The sequence below is a fragment of the Equus przewalskii genome, chromosome 14 (genome assembly GCF_037783145.1).
Source record: "Equus przewalskii isolate Varuska chromosome 14, EquPr2, whole genome shotgun sequence".
Lineage (NCBI taxonomy): Eukaryota > Metazoa > Chordata > Mammalia > Perissodactyla > Equidae > Equus > Equus przewalskii.
Genome location: NC_091844.1, coordinates 15,252,504 through 15,276,253, shown reverse-complemented (window position 1 = coordinate 15,276,253; position 23,750 = coordinate 15,252,504). Strand labels below are relative to the sequence as shown.

The following is a 23,750-nucleotide window of genomic DNA, read 5'->3' as shown; positions in this document are numbered from 1 at the left end:
ACCTGAAGTCCTTTTGCCTGACACTCCCCATGCCTCTTGTGTATTACTCCTCCTTTAAGACTCAGTGCAAGTAGCAGCTGCTCATGAATATGTTCCCAGTGCTCCCAGACTCAATTACCTGGCCCTCCTTTTGGTCTCTTGCACATACCTCCACCAGAGCATTTGTAACACTCTACTATAATTATTAAATATTTTCACCTGTCTTCCCAAAAGAACTGTGAGCCACTTGAGATCAGAGACCAAGCCTTATACTCAGCTTCATATTTCCATTGTTTAGCATAGTGCCCTTCACATAGCAGGATCAATAAATACACACCCCTCTTCCTTAAGGCTCATTGGCCCAATCTTTCCTATGTTGTAGATCAACCAGGTCATGCATAACCTGGCACCTACTTTTGAATCCTTGCTTCTCTTTTCCCCTCCTCTCCATATATGAGCGGCCAGTTAGGCCAGAGGTAGATGTCAATAGTGTCCATCTCTACCCTAGTTCAAATTATTTCTCAGGCCTATCCCTTTCAGGGAAATGGCTCAGTACTTCTCAGCAATATACAAACCGATTTTTCTTTTGAAGAAACTAAGTATAGTTTTGAAATAAGTCAAACCACTAAGGTCAACAGCCTACTCGCCCCCAAATTATAAATCTATCAGTTTATCCAACCAACAGTCCATCTAAAACATGGTAATATTTCTTTAAAAATGTAAATTAATGTTAACTCTTGCTTCAGTCAGTCCACAGGAGTCAGGGTCAGCTTGAACAGTCTCCTGATGAATAGATGAGTTCCAACAGAGTAAACAAAACAGATTATTTTGCCCCACCAATTTTCCTAGTAAACTACACTTTTCTCACCTGATCTCATTTTGGGGACAAGTTAGGTCCATATCCTACTATACAGGACAGAAGGATAAGCATTTTTCTATACAGAGATGATATGATTTTCTATCAGAATCTAGAAGAGGCCTTAAGAAGCAAATGTACATGCTGTTTAAGTATTGCCAGAAATAACAGCTTCAAAATAACTCTTATAAAACCAAAGCCATCATTTATGAGGCTATCCCAAACATTCCATCAGCCTACAACTAAGTTAAACCACCAAGTTACACAAATTTTAAAGGAATGCAAAACAGAATTCTTCACAAACTACATGTTAGAAATTCTCTGAATATTGGCTTCACTATCAAGAGTCTGCATCAACAAAATTCCTGTCCTCAGTTCCTTACATGGAAGATAAATCCATATCTGGGTAAACAATGCAGTCATAAGACACCAGTGATAACTTCACGATAAAATACCACCTGAGAGTGACAAGTGCCACATTTTACATTTTTCTGAAAGTGAAAGGGTTTGTTCTTGCATCTTCCCATGCTCTTTTTCAGCAGCTGGAGAGAAAGTTTTATGCATTTCCACATGGCACAGCCCCGCCTTTGATATAGTTCCCCATTCCCTGGTTATGCTAGAAAGCTTCCTCTGCAATGGTACCAGAGTCAATTAGATGCAGAACAGACTCATTTAAATAAAGTTCAATTTAAGTCAATAACTATTTATTAACCACTCACTGTGCTGTGGGGAATAAGTAAATAACAAGGAAATGATCCAAACCTCCAGAAGCTCTCGGGATCTAGAAAAGAGGAAAGGCAGACACGAAGTGAAAAACTGTGGCACAGGACAGACATGATAAATAATATAACTGAGGTGAAAAAAAGATAATGTAGGAATATGGGGGAGAAAGAGAGAGTAACCCCCATTGGGCATTGTCTTGGAGTAGATGGGGTATAAACGTAGGAATTCAATAGGAAAATATGTACAAAGCAGTTATTCCAGGCAGAGAGAATGATTTGAGCTGAGAGAGCATGGAATTTGTATCAAGGATAGTGAATAGTAGAGTGTGTGCACTGAGGTGTGGTGGAAGATAAAGCTGGACAGGTAGAGGCAGGCTGTGGAGGGCTTTGAAATCCTGGCTCAGGAGCTTGTTTCATTCTGCATGACAGCGATTCTCTATGGTCTAGGTGCCTGGTCCATTTCTGTAAATGTTCCACATGAACTTCAGACTAGTATGTATTCTCTAACTCTTGGGAACAGTATTCTACGTATGTTCATCAAATCAAACTTCTTAATCACATTGTTTAAATTTTACCAATGTTTTTAGTCTGTTTGACATTTACATATTTGAAAGAGATAAATTGAAATCTCCCGCTGTGGTGATGGATTTTAAATTTTTCACTTTTGTCTTACTAGATTTGTCTTATTTATTTTTAAGCTACTTTATTAGGTACATACAAGTTTAGAATTACTGTGTCTTTCTGTGACTTAAACCTTTCATCCTTAAGTAGTGACCTCACAACAATGTTTCTTCTCTTAGAGCTCATTCTGGTTATCTAGCCCACTACTAGAGTCACTCCAGAATTTGCTGTTGTTAGTGTTTTGCTCTATCTTTTCATGGTAGGTTTAGTGTACCGTCATGTGTCACTTAACAACAGGAATATGTTCTGAGAAGTGTGTCGTTAGGTGATTTTGCCATTGTGTGAACATCACAGAGTGTACTTACACAAAACCGGATGGTATATAGCCTACTACGTGTCTAGGCTATATGGTACTAATTTTATGGAACCACTGTCATATATGTGGTTCATCGTTGACCAAAACGTCATTATTCGGTACAGGACTGTATCATTAGTACACTTGAATTTTTCTACCTTTTTCTTTCCCTGTTTTTGTCATGCTTTTTTTCTATGATTAGATTTTTCTCTCTTTAAACCTTTTCTTTTTTTGATTGATTGAGGTGTTTATTGGTTAGTTTTCTTATTCTATATTTTTCTCTGTTTCATAAATTATACTCTCTATTATTTTAGTGGTTATCCTTAAAGTTTTGCACTGTATAATTCACAGAGTCAAAAATTAGTATCTTTACTCCCCTAGGGAAGAATAGAAGGATCTTTGAACTTTAACTTCCAAGTAACTTCTGAATATTTTACATGCTTTAGTTGTCTAATATTTTACTTCTGTCCTTTACTTTAATCCCACAAACTAACAGTTAAAAGTATTATTGTCATAGTAGTAGTAGTATTTATGTAGGCAATTTTTTTTAATTTACCTGAAATTTTAATAATTTTTTTTTAGTTCACTATTTTTTTTATCTCAGACCTTCTTTATGGGATTAGTTTCCTTCCTTCTGAAAAGTTCCTCTAGAAGTCCCTTCAGTGATGCTTGTTGGGGGGTAACCTCTTAGTTTTTGTTTACATCAAAAAATTTTATGTACCCTCAGTCCCCTTTGTTGTTGTTATTTTCTGTAAGGCAGAATGTGTCCCCCAGCAAAGCACCCTTTTCACTCTTATTCTTCAAAGATAGATTGACTCTGTCAGCATTTCGAAGATATTATTCCATTGAACTCGGCTTCTGTTGTTGCTGTTGAGAAGTCTGCCATTCCAACTGTCATTTCTTTGAAAGAGGTCTGCCTTTTTCTTTTTCTCTGATTGATTTTAAAATCTTCTCTTTGTCTTTGTCCAGAAATTTCACTACAATTTATTTGTGGTGTGTTTATTTACTCTCCCCAGTGTACATTATGCTTTCTTTATCTGAGGAGTCATAGCCTACATTAGTTCTGGAAAATTCTCAGCCATCTCTTTAAATATTGCCTTTTCTGTTTTCTCTATTCTCTTCTTCCAAAACTCCAATTAGACAAATATTGGCTCTCATTCTACCCTCCCTATCATTTAACCTTTCTTTTATAATTCCCGTTTATTTTTCTGAAAAACTTCTTCAGACCTATCTTCCAGGTCATTAATTCTTTCTTTCTTCAGCTGTTTAACCTATCCACTAAGACATGTATTTTAACTATTATAATTTTTTTATTTATAGGAGATTATTTGGATCTTTTTCAAATCTGCCTGGTTTTATTTTTAAATTCCATCTTTTATGTTTTTAAACATTTTCTATGTTATATCAGCACCTCCCCTGACTAATTATGTGACCTTAAGCAGGTGACTTAATTTCTCTGCTCCTCAGTTCTCATCTGTAAAATGTAATTATTGCACCTACCTCATAGAGCTGTAAAGATTAAATAAGTTACTATATGTGTACCTGACAATGTCCCATCAGAAACAGAAATCAGTCTAGCTATTTCAATCAGAGAGGGATTTAGATGCAGGGACGTCGGTTTCAAAATTATTGGAAAAGCAAAATGGGGGAAGATGGTATGACCCAGAAACTATAGAAAGCTGCTACTGCCCCTGCAGGAGCCAAAGCTCCTCTTAGCTCACGCTACTCTGCTTCCACAGAGCCATGCAGCCACTCCAGAAGCCCCTGCTCATCTGCTGGCTGCTGTCCCTTTAGGGACCTTACTCATCTAAGTCCATGCCATTAGCCCCACACTGCCAGGAGGCCACTGCAAGAGCTGGCACTTTCCTGTGACTGCCACTGCTACTGTCCATTTTGCTGTTGCTGCAGAGACACCACCAAGAGTAGCAGAGTTGCCACCTTCTTCCCACTTTTTAATCCAGTGTAGAAGAGTGAAGAAGGGTGAGTGTAGAGCTTAGTCAGTATCTGGCACAATGTGTAGAGTGCTTATAACAGGGCCTGCCACATGGCAAGCGCTAGACAAATGTTTGCTAATGTGGCAAGTGTATTTTGTATTCAGTAATTCCAACAGCTGAAGTCTTGGAAGGTCTCAACTCTTATGTGTTGCTTCTGCTGACTCTCATTCATGTCACTCACGGTTTGTGGCTCTGTGCGTTTAGTGACCTTTGATTGTGAGCTCAAACACAGTTGATATTAGCCTGTGGGGAATGTAATCCATAGGCAAATTGGGATACTTGTCTCCAGAGAGGATCTGTGTTTGCTTCTGCTGGAAGGCCAGGGACTGAGAACAACCTGGAAACCACTTTATTTAGCATGTTTTGAAGGTCCCAGAATGAGGCAGGTCCCTTGGGGTCAGCCTCCTACCTTGCAATTGACCCTGAACTACAGTTTAGGGGCCCTTCAATTGTAATGCTAATGTAAGTGCTTCCCTCTGAGAGGAAGCCTGCCTTTAATGTGTGCTTACCTGCTGCTCACTGACCATATGGTTTAAACTCACTTTGAGAGGTGAGGGAAGCACAAAAGGAGGAATTTAGAGATTTCATTTCCTTACTAGGAGTCCAAAAATATGTTTAAAAGTCTGTTTTATCTAGGACTTATTTGTTTGAAGGCAGGAAGACTACACTCAGCCATATTGCTAAAAGCAGAAATCTTTGTTTTATTCTATAGGAAATGGGGAACCATTAATGTTCCCCATTAATGAGGCCAGGGAGCAATGGGAACCAATCCAGGTTTCAGAAAAAAAAAACTGGCAATAAAGCAATCTGATTCTCACTTCAGTTTCCTATGTCTTTTAACATCAGGGGCATGACAATCATAGCCCCCAGAAAGGCCTGTCAACAGCAATCACAAATTTAGATTTCCTAGGAAAATCCAAAACTCAAATATTTAATCTGATAGTTCTCACATATGTTATGTACTGTCAGAATTCCAATCCTAATTTGACCTTGGCTATATACAATCACTGTAAATATGGCCTTCACCATAAAAGTAATACACTGGCATTCTAGTTTATTTACCAGTCCCTTATGAACCTGATCATTGTTAATTGCCCCCAGAGTCAAATCCATGAAGGTTCAATAGAAACAAGGAATGCCTGGGCAGGAGATGCTGTGGCCAAGCATTTGAACCTTGGCGACCCCAGTAAAGGACAGACACTCCCAAGGCAGCCATCAAAGCTCTTTAACAGCAGCCTAGAGGCATATTGAGATCCCTCTAAGAATCTGATTCCATGAGTCATGTTTTATGGGTATACTCCAAATTTATTTTTGTTTTAGGAAACTCAATTACCCCTTCCCAAAAATAACCACCATATATGATAGTGAGAACAAAGTTAGTATTCAAAAATAATCAACATAGTACTGGTGCTATCAGCAGATTTCGTAAACTAATAAAGTCTGTTAGTTGACAAGTGAAGGAAGATGGAATGTTTTCAGACATAAATATAAAACGTTTAAGGAAGAATAATATGTAAGTATAACTCCACCAGTTGTATGAGTTACATTTAAAATCTTCTGTTTGCATTTATGTACATGCATGCCTTGACAGGCAGTGCAATGAAGATAGTAGGAGAGTACTTGGAAGGAGGAGGGTGGAGCTCACATGAGGGGTGGTTGGAGTGAACTGGCAACACAAAGGTAGGATCTATGTCAGAGGCAGAGCCCACAGAAGCTCTGATGGATAGGGTGGGATCCATGACAGAATAGGAATAGGGACAAAGTACTAAGTACAAGTACTAAGTACCTGTACTAAAGTATAGGACAAGTACTAATACTTTTACTCGAGCAATTGGGTAGTTGGAGTTCCACTTAGTGGGAACTGGGAGACTAAGGGAGAGACAGGTTGGGCAGGAATATCAAGGTTCTATTTAGGACATGTTAAATTGAAGATGCCTATGGGACAGCCAGGTGACCATGTCAGGTATGCAGCCAAAGATAGGAACCTGGAGTTCATCCTAGGCCATAAGAACATGCAGGCTACTCACTTGAGTTTTCCCAAATAGTTAACAATTGTTACTATATTAATAACCTATGAACTCGAAAGCCAGATTAAAATCCCCACTATGTGGCTTTTAAAGACCATCTAAAAGACTTGGCACTTCAGGAAGCTGACTAAAGCTGCCTGGTCCTACCGTCGCAGTCCAGGCCATTTTTCACAGAAATACTTCCCACCTGCCCTAAGCTAGTGTCCTGCACCACTCCCAAACCCCTCCTCAGCCCCAGTATTCCTCCTGTCGAGACCCAAACCCTCATCCTCTGCCAGCATGGAAGGGCCTCCATTCTTGCACTCTGCCTAACTCAACTCTCCTCCTAAACACCAGTCACTGCTCTGTTCCTGAAATGAGGGAGAGAGAGAATCCAGAACCCTTGCTCACTTATGACTCATTTAGGACATTTGGGAGGACAGCAGTGTCCATGGGAACCCCTGAGAAGCCACACTGTTTGCACCTGGTCGGCCACCTGGCTCCCCTGGCAAATTCCCCACTACTCTCTTCCTTGTGCTCTCTACCAGTGCTAACTCACCTGCTCACTCTCCCCAGGATGTCTTCCTGCCCCCACCCTCTTTAATCATTACATTCCCTCCACCTGAACCACCCTTCTCTCATGATCACCACATGTTTACTGTTACCCAGCCATCAAAGTCTGGCTCAAATGCCACTTCCTCCTTGAAAAAGAACAACTGCAGAGTATTAAGAAGATACTTCATTCCAGGATGCATTTATCTCCTCTAACTCTCACAACCACCATGGCAGGAAGATGTTTCTACACCCATTTTGTAGGAGAGGAGAAAGGCTCAAAGGGTCCAAGAGGACACAGCTAATCAGCAACAAGGCTGAAATTCAAGCCCAAGTCTGTTGACCCCAATATCTGTTCCCTTGACCACTGCATTATTTTACCTCCATATCCAGTGGCTTTCAGCACTAATCCCACATTGGGATCACCTGATGCCCAAACTGTGCCTCAGACCAAGCACAGAGAATCTCTTAGAGTGGAGCCCTCCACAGTGCATTTTAATGCTCCCCAGGGGATTCCAGGGTGAACCCAGGATTGAGAACCACTACCCTCCTTTATCTCTTCCTTCATCTTTGCAGAGGTATCCCTTGAACTCCCATACTACTTTGTTTCTACTTTCAATCATTCATTTAGTCCATCACTGATCCCTTATTGGGTGCCAGTTACCACGCAGGGCTCTGGGGATCAACATGAAACAGATATGACGCCTCCTGACCTTGGTACCTTACTCTCCAGCAGAAAAGGCAGTCAACTAAATATAGAAAAGGCACAAATGTGAAAAGCAAAGCTTTAAAATTTTCATAACAAAATGTTGGAGAATATCTTTGTGACTTTGAGCAGGGAGAGATTTCTTAAACAAGACATGAAAAGCATAAACCATAAATGGAAAACTGGTCAATTTCACCTCATTTTAAACACTAAGCTTTTTCCACTAAAAAGTAAAAAGACAAGCCACAAACTGGGATGTAATATTTGCAATATATATATCTCACAGAGGATTGGTATTCCAGATAGATAAAGAACTCCTACAAATAAATAAGGGGGAAAAAATCCAGGAGGAAAAAGTAAATGCATTTTATAGAAGAGTAAATACAAATAGCTAGTAAACAGTTGAAAAGATGCTCAACCTCATTAAAAATTAGAAAAAGGGGGGCCAGCCTTGTTACATAGTGGTTAAGTTCGCATGCTTTGCTCCAGTAGCCTAAGGTTCACAGCTTGGATCCCGGGGACAGACCTACACACCAGTCATCAAGCCATGCTGTGGCAGTGTCCCACACATAAAATAGAGGAAGATTGCCACAGATATTAGCTCAGGGACAATCTTCTTCAGGTAAAAAGAGGAAGATTGGCAACAGATGTTAGCTAAAGGCCAATCTTCCTCACCAAAAAAAAAGCAGAGAAACGGAAATTAAGCCACAATAAGATATCATTTTACACCAAATAGATTGCCAAAACTTTAAAAGCTGGCTACATCAAGTGTTGCCAAGAATGTGGAGTAATCAGAATAGTGAGATACTGCTAGTGGGTGTGTTAAATTGGTACTGCAAACAATTACAATAAAATGTGATAGGTATATAATAGGTGGAGCAGGAAGTGACTAAAACATATAGCAAGGTGGGGCAGGAATAGGTCTACGAAAGCTGAGATGCAAGGGATGAATAACAGTTACCCAGCTGAAGGAAGGTAAGGGTGTTCCAGATAGAGAAAGGGTGTGTATGATACATTCAAGGCCAAAGAGAGGAGTGTACAAGGGCCAGGTCAGGAGGGCTAGAAACTGTGTCCAGGAGCTTGGATTCCAAGAGCCATGGGAAACTATTGAAGGGTTTAAACAAGGACATAACATTCATTCATTCAACAGAAAGTCACAAACACCTGCCATGGGCCAGGCCCCATGAAGGCTCTAGCTCTAAAACAGATGCCTGCTTCTGTTTCAGAAATATCACCCTGGTAATAGGGTGAAGAACAGGTTGGAGGGTCTCATGACTAGAAGCAGGAAGACTACTGAGGAGGTAGGCTGGGGGTTGTTGTCTGGACAAGGTCCCTACAAAGGCAGAGGGCGTAAATGTAGAGAGACATGAGGTATTTGGGAGGTAGAAGGAACCAAATGAGGTGATTGATTAGATGTGGGACTAGAGAAGTGAGAAGAAGGACTCAAGGTGACGCATCCAAGATGGTGAGACTTTCATGGATGAGGAATCAAAGCAGAGGATGGGGAGTGCACAATAGGTGCAGTTTGGAATAGTTAAGAGATGGACAGAAGGTAACTATAAAGGAGATGAGGAAAGAAATGGCCATAGGAAACCCAGTGTGGTATTGCAGAAACTGGGGCAGAAGCAGGTTGTATTCTCAAAAGAAAAGAAAATGGTCAATAGTGTGAAATACTGCTGAGAAGTCAAGGTAAAAGAAAAAAATGCTGAAAACGATCCATCCATTGCAGGAACAAGAACGACCTTCATGAGAGACGTTTCCTTCAAGTGGTGGGAGGAAGCAAAACTGTCGAGGGCTGAGGAACAGAAGGAGAAACAAGTGAAGGCTCTCTTTCAAGAGAAACAAAGCAGCATGTAGGGAAAAGAGGGTGTCTTCATTGTTTTGTTTTAGATAAGCAAGACATGAGTGGATCTTGTGAGAAGGAGCCAGTAGAAAGTGAAATGTTGAAGATGAGAGAGAGAAAGAGAGAGCGAGAGATCAAAACAGCAAGGTCCTTGGGAAGACGGGTATTCCATTTCCACCCCAAGTGGGTAGACTTAACTCAACTTTAGCAACAATCACCTAGAGTTAGTGGAGACCCCACAAGTTAAAGGGCATGGTCCCAGCAAGACTGTCCTTACTTCAGATTCCAGTCACATTTCAGGGGTCCTCAAGCCACCCACACTTCCAACTGACTGGCTATAAATTCAGAAATTTCCATGACCCCCTCAGGTTTCATAATTCATTAAAAAGATTCACAGAACTCAGGAAAGTGCTATTGTTATCATAATTTTATTATAAAGGATACAAATCAGGAGGAACAGCCAAGGCAAGACACATAGGAAGAGGTCTGGAAAGGAACACAGAACTTCTATGCCTCTCCCTGTGGAGTCAGGATGCACATCCCTCTCAGCATATCATTGTGTTCACCAACCAGGAAGCTCCTCCGAGCTCCAGTGTCCAGAGCTTTTTGGGGATTTCATTACCTAAGTATGATTGATTAAATCATTGGCCATGTGATTGAACTCATTCTCCAGTCCCCCTCCCCTCTCAGCATGCAGGAAGAAAGGATGATATCATGTGACTCGATCTAATCACATGGTTGGTCTTCCTGGTGATTAGCCCCCACCCTGAAGCTACCTGGGGTCCCTGCCTCCAGTCAGATTATTATCTGTCACTGAAGAAATTCCAAGGGTTTCAGAGGCTCCTTGCCAAGAATCTGAGACAAAGACCAGACAAATTCTTTATTATACAAAATGGGTCAGGAGGTTCAGGGCCTGGGTGAAAAGAACAGCCCAGGTAGGATGAGGAGCCTCTACCACTCCAGCAATAAGAGAACAGATGGACAGGGTGGGTGGAATGCAATTGGAAGTGTGATGGGAAATGCTGAGGGAGCTCTCATATGATGGTGTCTATTTTCATGGGCTGAGTGTGAGGGAGAGTGGGGGGTCAGAATTTGAGGTCAATGGTGAGTATTTGAAATCGTTGCTGTGGACAGTAGACTAGGAAAGTTTTGTAGGACTGCTGGGCAGTGTGAGATCCCAGTGGGGGGTGGTGCCCATGCATCCAGGTAGCAGCCATCTGTGAGGCTAGATGGTTTTCTCCAGCAGCCCCCATGGAGATGCAGAGGAAGCAGACCATCGATAGAATCAGGCCTGGGCTTTTGTTTAGTGAGTGCTAGGGGAAAAAAAAGGAAAAAGCTGCTAAGAAGACCAGCAAGAAAATGGTTAAAGAGATGGGGTATAGAAATTAATTGGATGGATAAGGAAGTAAAAGCAGAAGGGCAGATAGAAAGGGAGGATGTCTGTGGGCTAGAGGTCCTGATAAGGGTAAATAATTGGTGCTTTGAGAGAATGGGAGTGAGAAAGCAGGAAGGCTGTGGTCAGAGAGGAGGATGTCTGTGTGCATAATTGCTCAGATAGAGCCTTTCCAAGACACGCCCAGTCTTCGGGATGGCAAAAAGGATTGCCTCTTCTCAGGACCTAATATTAATTCCTTGTATTCAAGATAAGTTACCTTAAGAGAGGAACCCATGTTTAATCCATCTTTGTATTCCCAGCCATAGTGGAAGTACTATATGGAAGGTAATTATACCTTTTGGCAATGGATGATGCTAAATTGTTAAGAATGCTGGAAAATTCAGGAAGCCCCTGTGTGATGAGCCCACTGGGGGGCTCTATTTGGACAAGGCCTCAGGGAACCACCATGAAACAAAGGAACAGTGATACACACTGGGGAACAGGATCCCCCATTCCCACCACAGCCCTAGGCCAAGTGAGCTGTTTATGAGTGTATCTTGCTAGTTAACTTTGTGGTCTTAACACATGCATACTCACACATAAACAACCATCAGAGATTCCTCAGCAGCAGTGGAAATAGGCCACTCTCCTTAGAAGACAAGAAAGGAGGAGGGAGGGAGGCAAACAAATATTTTCTGTGTGTCAACCATGATGCATCTCTGTGTTAGATGTTTTCACATACAGACCTTGTTTATCATTATAACAACCCTGAGAGATAAGTCTTGTCCTCATTTTAAACATAAGGATATTGCACCAGGAAAATGAGTGGCTTCCGGGGACAGGGCTAGGAGAGCAGAGCTTCATCTGATTCCCTCTTAGGTCTTTCAGACTCATCCACTGAGTGCCTCCTGGAATCCTTCACTCAGGGATAATTTGGCCCATTCGTTGAGTGCTTATGGGAAGCAAGGTATCACGGGAGAAGGAGAGGTGGACGATTTTGTGACGGCCCTCTAGGAGCTATCAAACTGGTGGGGAGGGTCAAATATGTTCCCAAGCAGCCATACTCAAAGCAACTCCCTATCAACCAACAAGGAGGGTTGTTACCTGCGGAGACGAAGTCGAAAGGTTCTGTTTCAGTGTTGAGGTGATGAGTGTGTTTGCTTGTTTGTAGAATTGCTTTCTTCCTGACTAGAACTTAAAGGAAATAGAAGCAGGGGTTGACCCTGTGACATAGTGGTTAATTTTGGCTCACTATGCTTCAGTGGCCTGGGTTTGCAGGTTCGGATCCTGGGCATAGACCTACACCACTCATCAGCCGTGATGTAGAGGAAACCCACATATAAAGTGGAGGAAGACTGGCACAGATGTTAGCTCAGGGCTAATCTTCCTCAGCAAAAAAAAAAGGAGCAAATTTCCCTGTCCTGTAACAAAATGAGCCTGAGGTGAATCCTGTTGTGTCCTTGACACTTTAAAATAGCATCTCCTAAGAAATCAACCTCTGGAAAGAGGGAGTCAAGGAACTTGCTGGAGTTCACAAAGGCTAGCTGTCTACAGAATAATGTATGAGAGCTAACTGGTCTGCCAATCAGACAATCTGTGCTAAGCCAGCAAGACTGCAGTAGATTAGAGAAAGCACTGAGGGCTTGCTCTCTTCCCCCATCTTCACTCACAGGGTGTAGTACCCCCTGTCAATGAAGCCATTTGTTAAAAGACAATCAGGCAGGGGCCCAACTCTCCAGGTCAGGACTGGTTGAGTAAGCTCCTCAAAGAATGTGGCCCTTGGCTGACGCTGAGATTTCAGCATCCTGGGGCTCCCCAGAAGCACAGTGTAGCCCCCTGCCTTCTCTCATCTGGACACCCAGTGTGAGTGGGAAGAACTCAAGCTGGAAGCTGGGTGCCTGTATGGGAGTCTGCGACTTGCCCAATCTGCTGCTCGTCCCTGAGCAAATCTCTCATCCCTAGGCTATACACTGACCTCAGGAGCTCAAACGAGAGATCTGAGCAGGTCTCGGTTGCCTTAAGCCCCTGTGGAGTAGGACCTTGTTGGCTAAGGTCATTCTCTGGACTGAACAAGCAATTTCCAAAGGAAGTCCCATGTGGAAGTAAGAGAGGAGAGGGAAACTTACCCAGTCAGCCAGAACAGCACTATATACTGGGCAGTACCCAGGGACATGAGCCACCCACCTAAAGACACTGAACTCTAACTTTCCAGGGCCCACATTCTTTGCAGAACAAGGAATAAAACTTAAGATAGGAGCCAGCAAGAGTCAGCAAGCAGGGACTTGCAAGGGATGGGATTTGATCAGTCTCCAATCAACAATTGTTAATCACCCACCCTGGCCTGGGGACACAATATGATTAAGAAAACTAGGGGCTGATAGATTGAGCCCATAGGCTAGTGGAGAGACCTGTCGGTAAACAGCAGTTAAGAGATCATTTCAGATAGTGAGAAGAAAATATACAAGAGTCATGTGCTAAAGAGTGGCTAGAACTAGAGGGAGGGGGTGAGAATTGGGGGGTTGGGGCAAACCTTAATGAGAAAAGGGCAAATCAATCTGCCCTCCTTTAGAGGCAAGAGTGACATTCAAGAATCAGACAGGAGGCCTGTGTGCTGAGTGTGGTGAGCAAGAGGAAGAGGGCTGAGAGATGAGAGCCTAGGGATGGGAGGTGCCAGCTGGTACAAGCCCTCAGAACAGACTTCAACTAAACTAACCTGTCACATTGCAGTGGGGCATGCAGAGGTCATGGACTTCTACCATAAACCCAGAGAAACAGGGGCGCTTTCCCCTGAAGAGGGGCATCAAGAGTCCATCACAAGCACAGCTGTGAAGCCTGGGCAACCCAGTACACAAGCATCCTGCAACCACAGACGTGGACAGACCCCTCGCTACAGGCAAACAATATCAGCCACCTGGACTAACCAATGGTGAGCCACCCAGGCACTGAGGGCCCTCTCATTATTCCCAGATGCACCCACAGAGTCACTCCCCCTCGTATCATGTCTTGATGCAGGGGCCCAACACCCGTTCCTTTATACCTCCCTCTGCACGGTACAAATCCTTCCAGATGCCCCGCTAAGGCAGTCTTCCGGGGAGAGGAAACTTAAAGTTGGCTTCCTGGACAGGGGACATTGCCTTCTCCTAAATCTCTGAGACCACCTTCCCACCTTCAGTGAGGCTTTTCTGAAGGCTTGAGGATCAGGGAAGGGAAGTAAAACTGCCAGGGGCAGTGTGGCTACTCCCAGGCCCATAGGCCAGGCCCTCCCTCTCTGCCTCACTTCTGGAGTCTCAGTGTGGCAGGAACCAGCGCACTGCCGATTTCCTGCACCCCACCTCCAGGGTGGGCCGCAGGCAGGTGCGAGGCTTAGAGTTCTGGCCCTAGTAGCCCTGAGGCCTAACACAGAAAGGAAGTTTCCCTACCCCACCACAGCCTTGCCCCTGCCCCAGGGTGCCCTCCCCCCAAGAAGTCTGACTACGTATCTGTTCCTTTCAGGGTCTCAAGCCAGTGACAATGACCACATGGGGATGCCAGCCCTCCAACCCCACACAACCCCACCCCGGGTTGCCAAGATCAGCCCAGTTCTTTGTCACGGTCCCTTGTCCAGAGTGAGGAGACACTCACCCCCACACCTATCCTGATGCTCTCAGGCCCTCAGCCCTGCTCTGCAGGGAACAAACCCTCCAACAAGAGCCTACAATTTCCCAAAAAGCAGCCCAGCATGCAGCCTAGAGCATTCTCAGTTCACAGAGATGGACCACTTTTCTCTGCCTCCTCTGGCCTGGCTCTGTCCCTCAGTGTGTGTGGAGGAAAGGACAGATAACCCCTCCGTGACAGGTGCTTTATACAACTGCCCCAGTACTTGCCAGATTCTGTCTTGAGTTGTGGGCAGTTGCAAAAACTCCTTGGGGACAGCTACTACTTCCTGTGCAGTTTGTTCCCCTTCCTCTGTGTACACAAACACACACACACACAGGCACACACACCCCTCAAATGGTGCCCGGTGTGATGAATGAACAAAGGGATGAATGAATGATGAAAGTCATTCTGAAAGATGCTTACCCTCACATGCCATCACCTCTGACTTTATCTTTTTGGAACTCCTACATTCTCAGAGGAATTTGGAAAGCCCTCAAGAAACACTTCAAAATTGCCATATGGATGAAACGACAATGGCCCTCCAGAAATTTACCTCCCAGGTATTTCTGGTGAAAACAAGACAGGAGAACAACACCTCTTCCTGATTAGAGTCAGCTCCCTTCACCTCCCTGTCCCAGAAAACTTCATAAAAGGCTCAGAATCCCCCAGACAACCACACACTCTTCGCACCCAAGCCAGACCTGCAAGGTGCCCACTGTGCCTTCGTGGCAAGAACTGCACCCTCCAAGAGGACAACACCCCAACCAGGCCCAAACCACCACCCCACTCTAGAAGTCCTTGGGGCCTACCTGCTACCTCCCTCTCAACAAGGCTGTTGACTGAGGAGTTCGTTCTGAGCTGGACATTGTGCTTCTGGTGAGTCTCTGCTTTTAATCCAAAGATACTCTTTCCTAAGGAAACATTTTCCTGTCAGAGGAAGCTAGCTCAAGATGGAAGCCTGAGAGTGGTGGCATGATCGCTCCTGGCCTTCACTCATTTCGTCAGCCAACACTCATGGAGCACTGTCACGTGTCAGGCAGGGAGATGAGAGCTATAATCCCAGCCCTGCAACAGGTACATTAACAGTAAGGGAGACAAGCAAACCAAGCACAATGAGGGAGTTTGCAGAGGGTTAGAGGCACACCACACAGAGGAGGGGCACCAACAACCCAGCTTGGGAAAGGGCTCGTCATGGAGGCGGTGAAGCCTGAGCTGAGTCCCGAGGACTAGGAGTTGGCCAAACTACAAAGAGGAGATGGTGGTCCAGGCAGAAAGAACAGGTTGTGCAAAAGCACAGAGGCTGGAATGGATCTCACATCCAAGGGACTGCACATAGGTTAGAGGGCTGAAGTGTGGGAGAGGAGAGGAGGGCAGAGGATTCCATGGTGGGCCTTGCTTGCCTTGCTTTGTGGGGTTTAGACTCATCCACAAAGGGCATGGGGAGCCAATGATGGGATTTGAGCAAGGGCTTGATGTCACCAGATTTGCTCTGTGGAGAGATATCTGGCACTGACGAGTGGGGAATGGATGCACAGAGTTTCCATAGCAGCAACGAACCACTAGGAAATGATTTAAATGACCTAGGTGACAGAAGGAAGAAGGGTTTGTACTACAATGAAGTGTGGGGATAGAGAGAAATCTACAGATACCAGGTATTCAGGAAGTGCTCAAAAGAAGCCTGTTCAGAGAACTGATAGTGGGTGACGAATAGATGGATGGGTGAGTCCTTGGGTGGCAGTGACTAGGATATATTCTGGTCAAATGGCTTATCCTGTGAGAGAGGCAGTGGGGCAGGGGGAGTGGAGGGCTTGCCGTCTTGCTTTAACTACTTTTGTATTATTTGAAACTTTGAAAGTTAGCGTGTATATTAACAAAAAGCACAAGAAGGATAGTTTTTAAATCACTACTACTTCCAACATGTAACTTTCCTACTTGCACACATCGTCTGTTAACTTTGATAGATCATTTCCGGAACTATCACATCAAAAATCACTCCGGTGAAAACATATATTGAAAAATGGGTCCTGTGAGGCAGCCTCATAGCTTCATATTCAGATGTTGGATGATTTTCCAAACCTTTCATGTTAGGGAGAAAAAGTAATCTCTAGTCAGTAGTTGTTGAATTCTGAACTATCTATCCATTTTATTGACGTTTCGGCAGAATTTTTATAAAACTTTACACAATCAGATTTCCTCATCCCACATTGCTCACTAATTAGGGAAGATCAACCACCTAGAGTCTGGGCACTAGGCATGGCCAACATACTCGGGTATGCCTGCTATGTACTAGGTGCTGAGGGAAACTTACATATGAAGGAAGCCCTCATGGGGACTAGAATGGCAAGTGGTCACTCATTTTCTTTCTTTTTTTTTTTTTAAGGACTTTACTTTTTTCCTTTTTCTCCCCAAAGCCCCCCGGTACATAGTTGTATATTCTTAGTTGTGGGTCCTTCTAGTTGTTTCATGTGGGACACCGCCTCAGCGTGGTTTGATGAGCAGTGCCATGTCTGCGCCCAGGATTCGAACTGACGAAACACTGGGCCGCCTCCAGCAGAGCGCGCGAACTTAACCACTTGGCCACGGGGCCAGCCCCAAGGTCATTCATTTTCATCTATTTATACAGGTTTCCGAAGCAGCCATGGCAGCAGTACCCAAACTCACTAGTGAAAACACAATTTGCAGGTCAGTGTGGAGATTGAGACCAATGATGTGAGCAGGGACCCCTTCAACAGTGGAGTCTTACCTGTGCTTAGAGACCAGATTTGCCCCAAACCTCTTCTTTCAGTGGCGAGGAGGGTTCCAAGTTGACCTGGGGTGAAGACTGATTTCTCACTGCAAATCCAGCCTTGAAACCCATAGGCATCCAGAGGTTGTTTCTGCAGGGCCTTCCTGCAGATGGCAAACAGGAAGAAAAGATTCCAAGTGGCCACTACAGGGCACCTCTTGGCAAAGTGTGGCTTGAGTGCAAGGGAAAGCTCAGATTTCAACTGGGCTGGAAGTTAGGTCTCAGGATCCAAAAGGAGCACCCGGGGTACCTGCCTGACTCCTATCCTGTTCCATGTATATCACCATGGAATTTGCCAACTTCAGCAGCTTTAGGGGGCATGCTGTTTGCAGATTCCTATTAACAGTGAAAACTCTTTGCAGGGAAAGAAAAATAAACTTGTCTAGGAGACACAACTGAGTAATCTCTCTGTTTTTAACACAGTGGCAATAAGAATGACCTGTTCTTTGAGGCGGCTGGTCCCAAACAGATGAAGGTGAGATGGTGGGCTTAGCTCACAACTCTCAGAGGGGCTGTAACACGGGCATCAGAAAGCCCACATTCTGGTTTTGGGTCTGCTCCTAACTTGACACATGCCTCAGGTAAGCCACTTAACCTCTCTGGGCTTCAGAGAAAGTTGCATTTATCATTAGCAATTAGTTACCAAAAACGCCATTTCCATCTCTCTGATATCAAGACGGGGAGTTCTCTGGCTTGACCACCTTGACACGCTCACTCCCTTGGTCTCCCCACAGGCTAGCTTCCAAGATCTGGACCTCAGCTCCGTTGGAAATGGGGCCATCATGTTGCACATCTCCCAGCAGCTCTACAACAAGACTTTCAAGCATGCCGCATCAATCATTGTGGCTGTAGAGAAGCTGAAGAAGATACCCGTTCCCTGCTCACAGGCCTTCCAGGATGATGACTTGAGGAGCCTCTTCTCCTTCATCTTTGAAGAAGGTACTTAATGAGAGCTGAGGGCAGACAGGAGATCTTCAGGCATTTCCTTCTCACTGTCCAAAACTCAATAGTCAACGAAACATCCCCAAAGCTGAAGCCCTTTAAAAGTAGAAGGCCCAGTGATGAGAGGAAAGCAGAGAAGCCTAGAAGCCAAACTAATCATCCCTTGAGTTGAAACTATTCTTAAAGTAAGACCTTGATAACTACTCACATTTGCAAATCTCTCCATCATTCTCAGAGTGCTTTCGCTTACATTATTTCCTGAAAGTCTCACTGTGTCCCTGTTGGGCCAGTGTTATTGCCTTCGCCATTCTACATAAGGAGCTCTATTGACGGTCCACAGCAAGCAATCGAACTGAAGCTTGAATCCGCATCTTAAGGTGCCAGGTCCAGTGTTCTTACCCACCTCAACTTCCTCCCCACCAATGTTATAATCGAACCTTGGCTGCCATGCTCAGTTGTCGTCTGAGCAACCAACTTCTGCTGCCTCATATCATCAGGCACGTCCTTCTGATTTTCTCTCTAAACAATATATGTATTCCACATTTCAGAACCCATCATCTGTGACAAGCAGAATGATACTTATGAGAGTTATTCTCCTGTGGAATCGCTGGACATCAAACTTGAGGACATAGAGGAAAAAGCCCTGGTACTGTCTGGCTCATGTATGCTGAAGGCTGTCCACCTCCAGAGAACCCAGGAGAACCAGGAAGGTAGTTGGGGACATCGTGATTCCTTTCTTGTTCTTCTGTCATCGAGTTAATTTTCTACATTTTTCAGCAAAGTAGAACATTAAAGCACATTATCAACATAAGTGAAAAAAACATACAATAAAGAACACAAAAACTTTTTGCTTTGGTCCTAGCAAAGACACCAGATTGATTCCTTTAGCGCATTCATTTTTCAGCAAGAGATGTGACTCTGAGTCATTAGAACACTCAAGCATACCCAGGACCATTGTCCAGCCAAGTCACTTAATGAGAGTACAACGTCACTGCTTCCATTGGAAAGGGGTCGTTTGATGGACATGACCTAACTGCCAGTGGGTTCTTTTTTCCTGTTGTTGAAATTGAGACTAGCATGGCGAAGAGATAATATGTCCATCCTCATTCCCAATCCTGCCCCCTTACACCCTCACATCCTTCCTGCCTAATACCAGATGGTTTCTTGTAGGGAAATTTTACTGACAAGAAGGAACTTATATCTCTCTACTGTAATTGGCTATTGTTTCAAAACTGGGGAGCCCATGAGTTGAGGGTATCTGCCTGGTATCTTGTCACTGTGGCTGAACTCTGCATGCAAGACTGTGCCCAAGGGAACAGCAGAAAGGAGCAGCCTGTTCTCTTCCAAGGCTGCTGACCTTGGAGATAGGCATCATTGGGGGAAAGCTTCCTGCTCTCTGCCATGCTTGGACAATCCTGTTTCTCTAGAACTGGATTGTAGGCACGATCTCAGGGCCTCCAAGTGAGACCACTGTGACTAAGGAAGATTGAAATGAGCGTCTCTCTTTGGAGCACTTTTCCCAGCTAAGCCTCTCATTTCCCAAGATCTTCCCACTTGCAGCTCTATGTTCCTGAAATAGATTTGTGCCTGATTTCTTTCAGGAGCCCAGCTTGATCTCTTTTCTTGCCTTTCACACTGATCAAAGCATTCCGCTCATGCAGTGGGCACTTCACTGGCCATTGACAAGAAGGCTTCCTGTTTTCCTTCAGTTGTTAAAAATTAGACCTCTAATTCTTCATTGCCACTGTGATGAAGCTCTGAGAAACCCCTAGACATTTTGGGATGGAAACTTGAATCAACCAAGTGGCCGTGATATTGTCTGTGAGAAGCCAAGTTATCCTATCTGTTAGGCCATAGGAACCCGAGTGTGGGTTTCCACAGAGGATGCTAAATTGTAGGAGTCCTGGAGTTGGGGTCCAATGGTTGGGCCAACCCTGCACTGCTGTGTGTCCCTGACCACAAGGCCCCTCTCCTTTCTCCAGTGGTGTTCTGCATGAGCTTTGTGCAAGGAGAAGAAGAGACTGACAAGATACCTGTGGCCTTGGGCCTCAAGGGAAAGAATCTGTACCTGTCTTGTGGGACAAAAGATGGGAAGCCCATCCTGCAGCTGGAGGTGAGTACCAGGAGCTGCAGGCCCTTCTCGGCTCCTCTGAAGCACCCCTAGCCATCCCTTACTTCCAAGACAATCACCTTCTCCCTTCAGAAAACCTGGGAGTAGATATATTTGACAATTGTGCATAAATGTAAATAAATTTAATGCAAGTGTTAAATGCATGCAACGTTCGCTCCCACCAAGGAAAATTAAATCATCCTGCTGATGTTAGTATGTCCTACTATTGTTACCACCCCACTGATTACACAATGCTAGGGTTGAAAGGATTATACATTATTAGGATTGCTCCATTTGATAGATGACACTTCGGGAAATTAATCAATTCAAGCGACCTGTCACCTGTCACCATCTCCACTCCACTCCCATAAGCAGCCTCCCCCTGACCCCCATCAGCGTTCCCAGCAAAACCTTTATTTCCAAGTTTGAAGTCATTCCAGCCAGAGCCATAAGGAAAAATACAACAAAAGTCCCTGGAAATTAGATACTCCTAGAAGCTCTAACCTAATTTTGACTTTTTAAAAATATTCCCACCTATATTATGCTCCCTAGCGTTTGATACTAAGTTTCAGAAAAGGATAAGCGCTTCTTTAGTCACCCCACCAAAAGTTATGGTCACAAAGATAACTTAGGAGTCTAGCTCCTGGTCCTGTGACCCGCTCATCAGCTTCCTTTCTAGCTGACACAGAGAACATCTTTACCAGAGTGTCTTTGTCCCTTTCATCACAAAACTTCTTATTTCCATTTTTCTGCAGTCAGTAGAACCCAATGCTTATCCAAGGAGGAAAATGGAAAAGCGATTTGTCTTCTACAAGCTGCAAATCAAGGGCAACGTGGAATTTGAGTCTGCAATGTACCCCAACTGGTACATCAGCACCTCTCAAGCAGAAAATCAGCCCGTCTTCCTAGGAAATACCAGAGGTGATGAGCATATAACTGACTTCATCATGCAACTCCCATAAATAGAGTTGTACCGAGCGAACCCACATGTGGTGAATAACACTAAGGATGGCAGAGGGAAATAGAAAGGTTTGAACGTGGCTACAGCCTGCACTTCACTGTTATCTAATCAATGCCCAGCTGCCTTCTCTATATTAGTGCTAAGTAGATCTCATGCCCACCAGCCGGGTGGAGCAGCCCCATCTGCCAGGGCCAATACTCAGACCCCCTCTGCTAAGAAGGGCCTCTCTCACCTCTGCTACTCACTCAAAGACAGCCTGGTAGAAATCTCTGCACTTCAGGTTCAAAGAAACCCTCCGTCCTTTGCACCCAGCTTCTGATGAGCACTGCTTAATTATTTATTTATTTATCGGCGGGTTAGTCTATTTAATTTAATTTAAGGGGGCCAAGAAGCAGCACTGTCTGTGAAAGAGCCCAGTTTTCAATATCTATGGAACCAGATTAATTTGGACTAGTGTACCATCTTTATATCAAGTCCTTTCACCAAGCCTGAAAATATGTCCGCACAGATTATAAAATAGGAATATTTATGAGGAAAGAAGCATGATCACACTGTTTCAATGATTCTGAAATAAATTTTGCTGAAAATAAATTACTGTCCACGTGGTAATTGACTTTCTGGGACCTGACAAAGAAAAGATAATTGGGACCATCAGAGTTCTCCTTGAGGAGCTAGTAGCCAATTCCTCATGACTGAGCACTACAAAGTAACAAGAAACATCACTGGCCAGAAAGACAAGCCTCCCTACCCTTCCCGTTCAGTTCTGTTTTTCAACAAAAGGACATTTGATGCACAGTGGTCATAAAACAGGACCAGGTGACACATTACAAGGAGTAAGGGTGGGTGGTAACAGCTTCAATGATTTCTCTATTCAGTTATTCAACAAACATTTACTATACAAGTGCTATGTCCTAGAGGCTGGAAGTACAGAAACAAGAAAGGCAGGTAGGAGAGGCAGATGCATACAAGCAAAAATAAGGCAACATGACAAGTAGAGGTGAGATCAAGGATGAAAGGAACAGTCAGAAAGAATGACAAGATTTGCTGTGAGGGACGAGGGTCAAGAGGGCGACATATGAGTCAGGCCTCAAAGGATGAGCAGGAGTTTCCCACATAGAAAGAAAGGAAAGGGCATTCTCAGTGGAGGGCCCAGTACGAACAAAGGAATGGAGGTACGAGGAGGAAGGATGCAAGCAGTACACTTCCAGGATGGCAGAAGTCACCAGAAGAAAGGCAAAACACAAAAACAACCCAGGGAAAAAGTATTGTAACTCCTATCTCAGACAATGGGATAATTGGCTTGATATATAAAGAGTTCCCTCAGAACATTAGAAAAATAAGAACAAAAATCCAACAGAACAATATATAAACAGGCCATCGACAGAAAAGGAAATGCAGTTAGGTCTTGGCGAGAGTAAAAGATGCTCAATATGACTTATAATAAGAAAGTTGCATTAACAGCTCTTTGAGATACCAATGTTCGCCTATCACATTAGCAAAAATCAAGTTTAACGACACATCCTGTCGGGAAGACTGTGGGGAAATCTTCACTCTGACACATTACAGGAGGGAGTATAAATCGGTACAACTCTTGTAAAGGAAAAATGGATAATAACTATGAAAATTACAAACGCACATCCCCTTTGGGCCAGGAAATTCACTTCTGGGGATTTGTCTACAGATGGACACGCACTGCTGTGACATAGCACATGATCAAAATTATTCATTGCACACTACTTGTAATAGCAAAAGATTGGAGATAACTCATGTCTATCAACAGGAGACTGGATAAACAAATTATAGGACATCATACAATGGAATGCTATGCAGCTATAAAAAAGAGTGAGAATGTATTCCAAACCAATATGGAATGAGCTCCAAGATCTGATGAAAACAAAAACGAACAAGAGGCAGAGAGTGTTTGTAGTACATTTATGGGAAAAGGAACAGAAAAAAAATAAGGCAATAATTCCAAGTGTGTTTGTATTTGATTTCATAAATTTTGGAAGATACATAAGAAGTTTGAAAAGCAGCTATGACAAGGCTGGAAGCAAGACATTTCTCTAGATACTTTCTATATGGTTTGATTTTTGAATCATGTGAATATATTACCTACTCAGAAATAAAGATGATAACAATTTTTTAAAAGACTTTTGTCCAGAAAATAATCAGTATATGACTCATTTGGGAAAAGAACTGCTGAAATGTGCCAGTCCTCAGCAGCTCACTCCTAACACCCTCTCCTCCTCCTTCCTCACAGCTCTCCAAGCTAGACCACAGGATACAGACCGAGGCCCGACAACCTGG

At 43.9% G+C, this 23,750-nt stretch overlaps 2 protein-coding genes across 3 annotated transcripts in view; one reads left to right on the top strand and one right to left on the bottom strand.

Annotated features, from left to right (window-relative positions):
• IL37 (interleukin 37) overlaps window positions 1–23,750 on the bottom strand; it is a 171,047-nt gene that overhangs the window by 48,401 nt on the left and 98,896 nt on the right. The window lies entirely within an intron of this gene.
• LOC139075665 (interleukin-1 beta-like) lies at window positions 16,899–21,444 on the top strand. The gene is made up of 6 exons (XM_070573306.1): window positions 16,899–16,915; window positions 17,854–17,905; window positions 18,165–18,369; window positions 18,921–19,082; window positions 20,355–20,485; window positions 21,238–21,444. Exons 1-6 carry the CDS (start codon window positions 16,899–16,901, stop codon window positions 21,442–21,444), a joined length of 774 nt encoding a protein of 257 aa, XP_070429407.1.